Source organism: Gallinula chloropus (assembly GCF_964237585.1).
Source record: "Gallinula chloropus genome assembly, chromosome: 21".
In the NCBI taxonomy this organism is placed as follows: domain Eukaryota; kingdom Metazoa; phylum Chordata; class Aves; order Gruiformes; family Rallidae; genus Gallinula; species Gallinula chloropus.
The window spans coordinates 8872036-8883888 of record NC_140106.1 but is presented as its reverse complement, the minus strand read 5'-3'; the positions used below and the strand labels follow the sequence as shown (position 1 = coordinate 8883888).

At 53.0% G+C, this 11853-nt stretch overlaps 1 protein-coding gene across 1 annotated transcript; it reads left to right on the top strand.

The window, feature by feature from the left end:
- Positions 1 to 509: 509 nt before the first annotated feature.
- Positions 510 to 8416, top strand: RASSF2 (Ras association domain family member 2; the record flags this gene model as incomplete). The annotated part of the gene is made up of 10 exons (XM_084273931.1): positions 510 to 568; positions 1773 to 1848; positions 2470 to 2621; positions 3383 to 3471; positions 5040 to 5191; positions 5302 to 5403; positions 6215 to 6266; positions 6356 to 6477; positions 7860 to 7957; positions 8169 to 8416. 10 exons carry the CDS (start codon positions 510 to 512, stop codon positions 8236 to 8238), a joined length of 972 nt encoding a protein of 323 aa, XP_084130057.1. The 3' UTR covers positions 8239 to 8416.
- Between the last annotated feature and the right edge of the window lie 3437 nt (positions 8417 to 11853).

Genomic DNA, 11853 nt, shown 5'->3' with positions numbered 1-11853 from the left:
CCGTGTCTCTCACTGCCTGAGGAAGTCAGTCAGCCCTTGTGCCCACTGCCTGGTTTGGGGATGGTGTGAGGAAGCATCAAGCCAGACCCAGAGCCACGTATGTGGAGCTTCCTAACAAAACCCTCCTAAAATAAGCAGGGAAAAGGAGCAAATCCCAGGTGTAACCCTTCTGCCTCCAGGTCTGGCATCACCAGGGCGGTCCCTGGATGCTGGAAATGCAAATGTCAGCGTAAGGGTATCTCTGCTGGTATTAAATTTTCAGTGAGTTTACACCACTTCTCCCCTTACCTGATTTCCCCTCCCTCCCCATTGGTTTTCCCAGAGGAGCCACATCCACCAGAGCCTTTTCCCAAGAGCTCTTCCAAACCCAACCAAGTTTGGTTGCTGGTTTTATTCCTCCCTCCCCATCCCTGCTGTTATCCATGGGATGTGATAACGGGGTGGTTCACGCCCATGCTTTTCTCTCCTCCCTCTTTGCAATTCAGCTCCCATGAAAGAAGAGCAGGAGGATGGATTACGGCGGCTGCGAGTACCTGGTCCCCTGTGGAAAAGACAAATACATCTCCAAGTAAGATGCTCAGCAGGGCTGGGATGCAGAAATACAGCTGGTCCTGGTCGCTGGGGAGTTATTTGCAATATTCCCTGTGGTCTTTTTGACTTTCAAGCTGGGATGGAGGGGTGTGACCCTGGGTTTTAACTCTGGTTGGTTGGATTTGGAAAGGAAAAGTCATTCTGGGGCAAGGAAAGGGAAGTTCCTTTAGAGAAAAGAAAAGGGTTGTTGATAGAATTTGGGTTTGTTTTGTTGTTTTTTTTTTTCTTAGAGCATGGCCAAATGTGCTATAAACTTCCCTGGAATATAGGTTTTGCTGGGAAAGGTCCTGGGTAGTAATTGTTCTGCTGTGGTTTGGTAAAGAAGTAAAAGGATGCTTAACTCTCAAAGAAGATTTTGGAGGAGATAAAGCATATAAGAGATTTGTTTTTTCCCCTCATTTTTCTTTCTCATAACCCCAAATCCCCTTGGTTTGGGCTTCCTCATACTAGCCTGGTGTTGTTGAGCTTCCTTAAACACCACGCTGCAGCCCAGCTGGATTAATGACAGCTTTATGAATTGATGCCGGAGGCATCGCTGCCCCGTGACTCATGGCTGTGCCCAGACAGCCTCCTCTATTCTATTTCTAATTTTAATTTTTAACTTTTTTATTTCATATTATTTTCATTTCTATTTTAATCTTGCAACTGGAGCAGGGCTCAGACTTTTAACTCAAGCTCAAGCTTAAGTCTGGAGCGACAAGCTGACCGACGTGATGAACTCGCCCGTGATAACTTGTGACTTTAGCATGACCCAACGGCTTGGGCAGACCAAAAATTCCCTGTTTTCCAGCCTTGTGACTGGCCCCACCAAGGGCTAACAAGTTTTCTTACATCTTTTTTGCATGGCTTTACAGAGAGCATGGTCACTGGGGATCTTGTCCCCCCACTACTCAGGGTCGCAAAGGGTAACCCCTGGTTGAACCTGCAGAGCATCTCCTCAACAAGGGGAGTCTAGATGCAGAAAAAGTCTGAATTTTGACCCAAATTAAGCTGGTTTGTGCCTCTCAGCAATGTTGCAGGTTCATTGCCCAGCCTGGGAAGTAATCCCCACTTTCTCCCAGTTCCCCATTTCCCCCCAGGAAAAACTGAGCTGGGTACCGAGTGGTGGCTGCAACATCCCCCCCTCACTCCTCCTCTTCTCAGCATCCTTCCCATCTTCTGTTTATCATTATTATTCCCAGGAATGAGCTGCTCTTGCACTTGAAGACATACAACATCTACTATGAAGGGCAGAATTTGCAGCTGCGGCACCGGGAGGTAAGAAACTCCAGAAAACAGGTCACAGGAGGGGATCCTCCCCCTCTGCTCTGCCCTGCTCAGGCCCCACCTGGAGTGTTGTGTCCAGTTCTGGGCTCCCTGGGATCAAACAGACAGGGATCTCCTGGAGAGAGTCCAGAGGAGGGACACAAAGATGATGAAGGGGCTGGAGCATCTCCCCTGTGAGGAAAGGCTGAGTGAGCTGGGGCTGTTCAGCCTGGAGAGGAGAAGACTAAGGGGGGACCTTATTAATGTTTATCAATATCTGAAGTGTGGGATGCAGGGGGAATGGGCAGCCCCTTTTCAGTGTTTGTGGGGACAGGACAAGGGGCAATGGCTGCAAGTTGGAGCACAGGGAGTTCCACACCAACCTGGGGAAGAACTTTTCCCCAGTGAGGGTGAGGGAGCCCTGGGACAGGCTGCCCAGGGGGTGTGGAGTCTCCTTCTCTGGAGAGATTCCAGCCCCATCTGGACACCGACCTGTGTGCCCTGTCCTAGGGAGCTGCTTGGGCAGGGAGGTTGGACCCCATGGGCTCTGGAGGTCCCTTCCAACCCCTGTGATTCTGTGATATCCATCGCTGTTGGGTGTTTTGGACACTGAGCTGCCTGTCTCTGGTGCAGGAGGAAGGGGAGCTCATCGTGGAGGGGCTGCTGAACATCTCCTGGGGGTTGCGGCGACCCATCCGCCTGCAGATGCAGGATGACAACCAGCGCATCCGCCCCCCACCCTCCTCCTCCTCCTGGCACTCCGGCTGCAACCTGGGAGCCCACGGGTGAGCAGAGGGAAATGAAGCCCTCCCCCCTTTCCCCCTTTCCCCCCCCCACCCAAAGGCAGTGTTTGCTGGGTTACAACCCCAGCTCCCTTCTGTGGGTCCTCTTTTTATTTGCCAACAAGTAGCACCCTGAAGAAGCTGAGTCTGAAAGAAAGTAGCTTGGTTTCACCTTGCAAAGACCCTTCCTTCTGCAAAACACCCCCCTTTTTGTAAGCCCCCCCCCCCCCTTTTAGCAAAGACCCCTTTGCAAGAAGCTCCTTCCAAACCCATCCTGGGTTTGGCTTTTAATACAAAGTGGATGTTGCCCGATCCATTCCTCCCAGACAGTTCTGCAAACTGGGCTGCAGCTTGGTCCTCCAGTGCCCAGGGGTCTGTGGGTTGTCTTGTTGGGGGGGGGGAGCTGCTTGGTTTTTACTTTTTTATTTAAGACACCTGCAAAGGAGCAGGAGGAAGGGGTGAGTTCAGCTTTGCTTGTGCAGTTTGTGTGCTGGAGCTTGTGAAAAGGCTGTTCCAAGCTTCAGCATCCCTTCCTGGGAACAGGGCAGCTGGGGTGAGACCCTCCAGAGGGGTGTATTGGGGGTGGGACAGGATGGGATTCAGGGTTTATGGTTATCTGCCAGATCTGCAGGGATAAATGGCTGTTCCCATCCTGGAAATAACAACAGGGTGGGGGGCTCAGAGGGGAATTTATCCTGCTTGCCATTCCCTCTGCAGCAGCAAGCTAACAGGGCACCCATCTTGTGTGGGGGGGTTATCTCTAGGTCTGTGCTGAAGCCCAGCACCTTGCCTGACATCCAGGTCACGGATACAGAAGCCACACCGGACGCAGATGCTCCTGGGAGTGGGACAGGTGAGCTGGGCTCAGATCCAGTTGGATTTGGCTGGGCAGTTGGAAGCATAAGAGAATCTAACCCTGGGGGGGGTGTTTCTCTAGAAATCAGTGTCTCCATCTCCCTCCAGGTCACTTTAAGCCATTCCCAAAGTTCCCAGCTTTAATTCATTTAATTGCAGCAAGAAAAAAACCTCATCCCTGATGTCCCAAAACTCTTCCTGAGAGTTTTTGCTCCGGGAAGGGGCCACGGTGGAATGAGGAGAGGAGGAACTGGGAAAGAAAGAAGAGGGCAGAGCCAAGGGCCTCGTGGGATCGTGGGGAAAAGGATGTCGGCACTTCCCCTTCCCGGCGGCTCCGCTTTTAGGGAAGAAGAATAGGCACTGCTGCGAAGGGCTGTTACCATGGGGAAGTCAACAGTTCTGCAAAGTGTGGGGGGGGTTCTTCCCTCCCCCTCCCCCCGGGTTTTTCCTCTGCAGGGAGGGGGAAGAGCTCACCCAGCTCTTCGTTAACCCCTTGTTTTTTAACAGGAGGCAGCAATGACCAAGGCATGAGCTGTCCCACCGGGAATTCCCACTGGAAAAATCCCACTTTGTGCATTTTCCTCACTCAATCAGAGCATTTGGCAGATATTCCTGGCTTCTTTTTTTTTATTTTGTTTCCTTTTTTGGGGGGGATGTGTGTGGATTTGTAATGGAAATACACTCTGGAGGCAGCAGAGAGCCAGCCAGTCCTTTCAGATGCTCATCCACTGCTCAGCTGAGCACTGGCAAAGCTCATCACTCCACAAGACCCTTTCCCTCCTTGCTCCTCCAGCTTTCCCCCCCCTTTCTCCTTTCAATCTCCAGACACACAACACTTTCTTTCCCCCTTAATTAAAGCTCATCCGGGCGATAACCACAACGTATTGCACCACAGAAACAACCCAGCCACTGTTTCCCCTGGCTCTCTGATGTTAATCCCCTCCCAGCACCCAGGGAGAAGTCTTTAATTATATTTTTCTCCAAAAAAACCCTTGCAAAAACCCAGCACATAACGTGTGGGGGGGGGAGCTGCTCATGGGTACTTAGTCACCATGGCCTGTGGTGTGCACCTGGAGCAGGGTGCACCGGAATTAAAACACCCAAGCTCGAGCCCAAGAGGTTCATTAAAAATAGATGAAGAGCTGGTTTATAATAATCTAGACCCAGGCCAGTTTTCACACAGAGATCTGAAGCTCTGGCCTTGTTTTCCTGGTCTCATTAAAGGAGGGGGAAAATAATACCCCAATAAAACACAGGTTAAAGCGAGTGAAGATGCTCGAGCCCCCAGGAGAAGAGGTGTCAGCCTGGATTTACAGAGTTAAATCTGAATTAATAGCCTCATTCAGGAGGATAAACCAGCAGCTGCTGTGGTTTAAACTGGTGGGTTAAATCCAACCTGGGAAGTTTGTAGGGCTGTATTTCTGGGATAAGGATTTTGCATCCCTGGGGGGACTCCCAGGAGCTGTTTTGCAGCAGGGAGATGCTGGGGAAGGAAGGAAGGACCCCAGCGGGTTCTTGTTTCTCTCCCAGTCCTCAACCCTGCCCTCCACACTGGGTCTTCTCCAGCCACCAAACCTCAGCCAGAGGAGACGCCGCAGCTGATGCGGACACGGAGCGACGTGGGGGTCCGGCGGCGGGGCAGCGCCCGCACCCCCAGCGAGCAGCGGCGCATCCGCCGCCACCGCTTCTCCATCAACGGGCACTTCTACAACCATAAGGTGAGCCCCAAACCCGGCTGGCACCCCAAAACCTCTGCCAAGCAGCTGGGAAATCCAGGAAGGCTGGCAGGGGAGGGGGAGGGATGCTAAATGGACTTTGCACCCCACAGACATCGGTGTTCACGCCGGCGTACGGCTCCGTCACCAACGTCCGGATAAACAGCACGATGACGACCCCCCAGGTCCTCAAACTGCTGCTCAATAAGTTCAAGGTATGTTTGATGTCCCATGCTCTGTGCTCCCAGGTTGCTGCACACAGGGAATTTATATCACAGAATCACAGGGGTTGGAAGGGACCTCCAGAGCTCATCGGGTCCAACCCCCTGGCAAAGCAGCTCCCTAGGACAGGGCACACAGGTCGGTGTCCAGACAGGGCTGGAATCTCTCCAGAGAAGGAGACTCCACACCCCCTGGGCAGCCTGTCCCAGGGCTCCCTCACCCTCACTGGGGAAAAGTTCTTCCACATGTTGGTGCAGAACTCCCTGTGCTCCAACTTGCAGCCATTGCCCCTTGTCCTGTCCCCACAGACACTGAAAAGGGGCTGCCCATTTCCCCTGCATCCCACACTTCAGATATTGATAAACATTAATAAGATCCCCCCTTAGTCTTCTCCTCTCCAGGCTGAACAGCCCCAGCTCCCTCAGCCTTTCCTCACAGGGGAGATGCTCCAGGCCCTTCATCATCTGTGTGTCCCTCCTCTGGACTCTCTCCAGGAGATCCCTGTCTGTTTGATCCCAGGGAGCCCAGAACTGGACACAACACTCCAGGTGGGGTCTGACCAGGGCAGAGCAGAGGGGGAGGATCCCCTCCTGTGACCTGCTGGCCACACTCTTCCTGATGCCCCCAGGATCCCATTGTCTCTCTCAGCCCCCAGGGCACACTGCTGGCTCATAGCCACGTATTTTCTGGATAAAACACGATGGCAGAGAGAAATAGTGGGGTTTTAGCATTATTTCTCTTAACTGCTGGGAAAGGTGAAGGTGGAAACGTGGGCTTCTAACAGGGCTTTGTGTCTCCACTCAGATCGAAAACTCAGCTGAGGAGTTCGCTCTGTACATCGTCCACACCAGTGGAGGTGAGTGTCCAAAACCACATCCCACCCCAGGGAGGGGGCAGAGCCCAGTCGTCCTCTGAGCCCAAGGCTGATGTTGTCTGGTGTTGCAGAGAAGCAGAAGCTGCGAGCCAGCGACTACCCCCTGATCGCCCGCATCCTGCAGGGCCCCTGCGAGCAGGTCTCCAAGGTCTTCCTCATGGAGAAGGACCAGGTGGAAGAAGTCACCTATGACGTGAGTTGGCTGCTGTGGGATGCTCGCTCGGTGCTTTAGGGTGGGCTCCAGCAGCAGAGGGGTGGCAGCAGGGACAGGGAGGGGATTGTCCCTCTCTGCTCTGCCCTCCCCAGCTGGAGTCCTGTGGCCAGAGCTGGGGCCCAACACAAGGAAGATGTGGGGCTGTTGGAGAGGGGTCAGAGGAGCCACAGAGATGCTCAGAGGGCTGGAGCAGCTCCCCTATGGAGAGAGGCTGAGGGAGCTGGGCTGGGTCAGCCTGGAGAAGAGAAGGCTGTGGGGGGACCTCACTGCAGCCCCCCAGTCCCTGAAGGGAGCAGAGGAACAGGAGGGGAATCAGCTTGTTAAAGGGCAGAGACTGGCAGGACAAGGGGGATGGATTAAAACTAAAGGAAGGAAGGTTTAAATTAGATATTAGTGGGAAGTTCTTTCCAGAGAGAGTGGTGTGGGGCTGGAAGGGGCTGCCCAGAGAGGGGGTGGGTGCCCCATCCCTGGGGGTGTTCAAGGCCAGGTTGGCTGGGGCCCTGGGCAACCTTGTGTAGCTCCAGGCCTGGAGGTTGGTGGCCCTGCCTGTGTCAGGGGGGTTGGAGCTCTGTGATCCTTGGGGTCCCTTCCAACCCATCCCAGTCTATGATTCTATGATGGGCTCAGGATGTAACCAGGGCCAGAAAACCGGTGAGAGGGGGTGGGTGGGATATCTCTGTGCTGGGGATGCAGGAATTGCTTTGCTCCCACGTCTCTCCATGGAAACTCCTCATCTCATAAGGAAAAACTTGGTTTGGTTTTAAAGAAGCTTCTTTAAACTCTACCTGAGAGCAAACACACACACACACACACACACACCCCCAGCCCTACTTTGCCATCCCAAATCTGATCCCAGCAGAGCAAACTGCTGCACATCTTTCAGCATAATCCATATATTTTTCCAGCTGGGGAAAGCTGTGAGGGTGGAGAATGGCTCCTTCATGCCATCTACCACCTCCCTCCTCCTGGCTTCTTAAATCAGAGCACAGAGAAGGCACTTTTGGGCTATATCTGGGGATATTTGGGGTTAAATAGCACTCAGTGATGTGTTGGGGATGTGCAGGGCTCTCTGTAGGAAGGAGCCAAGTCTTGCAGCCAACAGAGAAAAGAAAATAAGACTTTGGGTGGAGGTTTTTCTCCCCAATTAGCTCAGACTCATTGGCACAAGCTGATGTTCACACTGTGTGGAGGAAATGTGGGTTCTTTTAGAGCCTCTTGCAAAAGTTGGGGCAGGGGGAGGGATTTGTCCTTCACTTCCCCAGTTAAACTTGGGGAGAGGATGCTGCAAGGTGACCTTCAGCCTCGCAGGCTTGGGGCATCACCTTCCTCATCACCTGGCTCGGTGTTTCTCTCCCACCCAGGTTGCTCAGTACATCAAATTTGAGATGCCTGTCCTCAGGAGCTTCATCCAGAAGCTGGAGGAAGAGGAGGATCGTGAAGTGAAGAAGCTAATGCGCAAGTAGGCCGGGCTTGGTGCCATCAAAGGGAGCTGCTGAGCTCTGGGGACAGTGTCAGGGAGGGTTATTTTGGTGGGGAACAGCCTTGCACCCCTCATGCATGCATGACCCCTTGGGTTTTGTGTTATTCCAGGATTTCCTGGGTGATCTGAGTTCAAATTCCAGCTTGAAGCTGCAAAATAAGCCTCTTCCCCCTGTGCTTCTCCTCTCCAGATACTCCATCCTGCGGCTGATGATCGAGCAGAGGCTGGAGGAGATATCTGAAGGTCCAACAGCCATGTGAAGCCCATCACTCAGCTCCAGACCGCGCTGTGGGAAGAGCAGTTGGCCCATGGGATGGACTGTAGCAAATCCCACCATCCCCAGCGTTCCCAGTGTCCACCAGGATCGCTCTGGCTCTGAGCCAACCCATCCTCTTGTGCCTTCATCTCGTGCAGCAGCCTCAAGGGATCATCCCTCTGCAAGGGGAGTTGTTGGGGTGGCTTTTCTTATATCCCAGCAAGGATCCAGCTGGTGGCAGCTCCAACCAAACCCTCCATTCCCTGGAAATAATGGGCAGGAACAAAAGAACTACAGAATAAACCAGAGGAAATCTGTGAACAAGGTGTTGTGGTGGGGGCAAAGCCACTGAGGATGGGGCCAAGCAAGGGCTGCAAGCCTTCAAGAGGAAAGGATTCTGGCTTGGCTTGAAGATGCTCCTTCCAGTGGTGCCCACACGTGGATCCCAGCAGAGGACCTGCTGCTTGGGGACAAGAGAGCACAAAGAATTCCTCTTTTTTTAAAGGAAAAAACCCCCAGAAAAAGCACATTTCTATTGCAATAATTCACAGGTGACAGGAAGCTTTTGTACAGCTGAGGATTTGAGGTGTGTGGGGGGGTGTTTAACCCTTTTTGCTACCAAAAGCAAACCTGGGACCTGACTGTTGGATTTACATTCCCTTAACCTGCCTCTGATTGCATAGCCCCCTCCTCCCCCCCCCCCTTTTCTAATTTGCACTAATGTTAGGGACTTTTTTAATGAAAAAAAACCAAACACACAACAAAACCATGATGTCCAACCTCCCTGGCAGCTGTAATATGCCAAATAGCCCTCACAGGAGGATTCAGTGGCCCTGAGCATCTCTCAAGGGATGTCACAGGAGTATTTGGTGGCCCTGAGCATCTCTCAAGGGATGTCACAGGAATATTTGGTGGCCCTGAGCATCTCTCAAGGGATGTCACAGGAATATTTGGTGGCCCTGAGCATCTCTCAAGGGATGTCACAGGAATATTTGACCGCCTGGAGCATCTCTCAAGGGATGTCAGAGAAGTATTTGGTGGCCCTGAGCATCTCTCAAGGGATGTCACAGGAATATTTGGTGGCCCTGAGCATCTTTTGAGGGATGTCACAGGAGTATTTGGTGGCCCTGAGCATCTCTCAAGGGATGTCACAGGAATATTTGACCGCCTGGAGCATCTCTCAAGGGATGTCAGAGAAGTATTTGGTGGCCCTGAGCATCTCTCAAGGGATGTCAGAGAAGTATTTGGTGGCCCTGAGCATCTCTCCAGGGATGTCACAGGAGTATTTGGTGGCCCTGAGCATCTTTTGAGGGATGATGTACAGAAAGCCTGAGGTGGGGTGGGGGGAAGCGCAAGAGGAGGGAGAGGCAGAAATACAGAGGGGTTTTATTTTGCAGGCTGTTTTTTGTAGTGGTGCTGGTGGGACTGGGATTGGTTCCATTATCACCGTTACACCTGGAAGAAAAACCCTCTTTCCTCCTGGGCTAAACCAGCAATACCAATTTTGATACCTCAATGTGAACTAAACCTCTGACTTTCTCCCTCCCTTGAGTTCTCACAATGTCCCTTTGTCATTTCTTTTTATTTTTTCTTTGCCTTTTAATGGTACCTTTCCCACCTTTAACACACCTTAGAGAAAGTGCTGGACAGTGAGAAAAGCTCTGGATGTATTTGAAGGATGACTCTGGCTTTGCTTCGTTGATTAACAAGCAAACAAACCACGTAGTGACTTGAATACAGAATGAAACCCCTGAGTCTGAGCCTGGTTTGTTCCAAATAAAGCACTTTGTGGACAGGGATGCAGTGGAAATGGGCTCTGTGTGGGCTGGGAGTGATGAAGGGAGAAGAGCAAACCTGCCTGCACCCCAGCAGCAAAGTTCCCAGAGGAGAAACACTCCAGCCCAGCAGCTCTGGAACCAGCTGGATTGAACTGATCACATTGCTGGAGAATTTTGGTGTGGTGAAGGGATTATCCAGCCCTCAGAGATTGTTTATCCTCATGTAACATGGTCAGTGGGCTCCATCCTCTGGATGTTTCCATCCAGGGAGGGGATTGTCCCTCTCTGCTCTGCCCTCCCCAGCTGGAGTCCTGTGGCCAGAGCTGGGGCCCAACACAAGGAAGATGTGGGGCTGTTGGAGAGGGGTCAGAGGAGCCACAGAGATGCTCAGAGGGCTGGAGCAGCTCCCCTATGGAGAGATGCTGAGGGAGCTGGGCTGGGTCAGCCTGGAGAAGAGAAGGCTGTGGGGGGACCTCATTGCAGCCTTCCAGTGCCTGAAGGGAGCAGAGGAACAGGAGGGGAATCAGCTTGTTAAAGGGCAGAGACTGGCAGGACAAGGGGGATGGAGTGAAGATGGAGGAGGGAAGGGGGAGAGGAGATATCAGGGGGAAGTTCTTTGCAGAGAGAGTGGTGAGGGGCTGGAACAGGCTGCCCAGAGAGGGGGTGGGTGCCCCATCCCTGGGGGTGTTCAAGGCCAGGTTGGCTGGGGCCCTGGGCAACCTTGTGTAGCTCCAGGCCTGGAGGTTGGTGTCCCTGCCTGTGGCAGGGGGTTGGAGCTCTGTGATCCTTCCAACCCAGCCCAGGCTGGGATTCTGTGATTCTAAGGTAGAACTCCCCTCTGGAATTAACCCTGCATGGCTTAAGCTGTGCTTTAAACCCACTGAGTTTATAAAGTCGATACATTCAGGGGTTTTTCCTCCTCCCTGAGGCTGAGCCCTCTGCATCCCCAAGGTATTCCCCAGCCACTCTCACACATCTGCCAGCTCTGTGTCATCCATCCCAGTGAAGCCCATTTACCCCTCCCTGTGCAGGAGGGGGGTAGGAGTGACAAGTGACGTTGGCTCTGCTTATCAAAGCTTTACCAGCCAGGGAAAGTCAGACACCAGTCCAACCCAGTGGGGACAGACTGGGAGAGCCAGCGCCGGGTGCACAGGTAAGGGCAGCACCCTCAGCACACAGCTGAGGGGTAGAAAGGGAAGGGGTTGGGTAGAGAGGAAGGTGAGAAGTGCTGGGGTTTGGCACACACCTGAGCTGAGGGTTGGGATGGGGAGAGCAGCCCAGGGAGAGGCACCACATCCTCCCCAGCCACTCCTGCCCCAGGGATATCCCTGGGTTGTGATCCATAAGTTTGGATAGTGAGGAGGGGGGGAAATGAAGGGGAAAGATATAGGTAGGAGAGAAAAAAAATCCCCATGTCTTAATTTTTATGGGGTTTGCCACCCAGGTTGGTGGTGATTCCAGCAGTGACCAAGCAGCTGGCAGGGGGGGGACACGTTTCTCTGGGGTGTTCTGAAATAAGCCACGTTATTTGGAGGAGCAGGACAGCAAAATGAGGGAAATGAAACTTAATAAGGCTGGTTTGCTCCTTCCCTTCCCTTCCCTTCCCTTCCCTTCCCTTCCCTTCCCTTCCCTTCCCTTCCCTTCCCTTCCCTTCCCTTCCCTTCCCTTCCCTTCCCTTCCCTTCCCTTCCCTTCCCTTCCCTTCCCTTCCCTTCCCTTCCCTTCCCTTTCCCCCTTCTTCTTTCCCCCTTCTTCCCCCTTCTTTCCCCCTTCTTCTTTCCCCTTCTTCTTTCCCCCTTCTTTCCCCCCTTCTTCTTTCTCCCTTCTTTGCCTCTTCCCCTC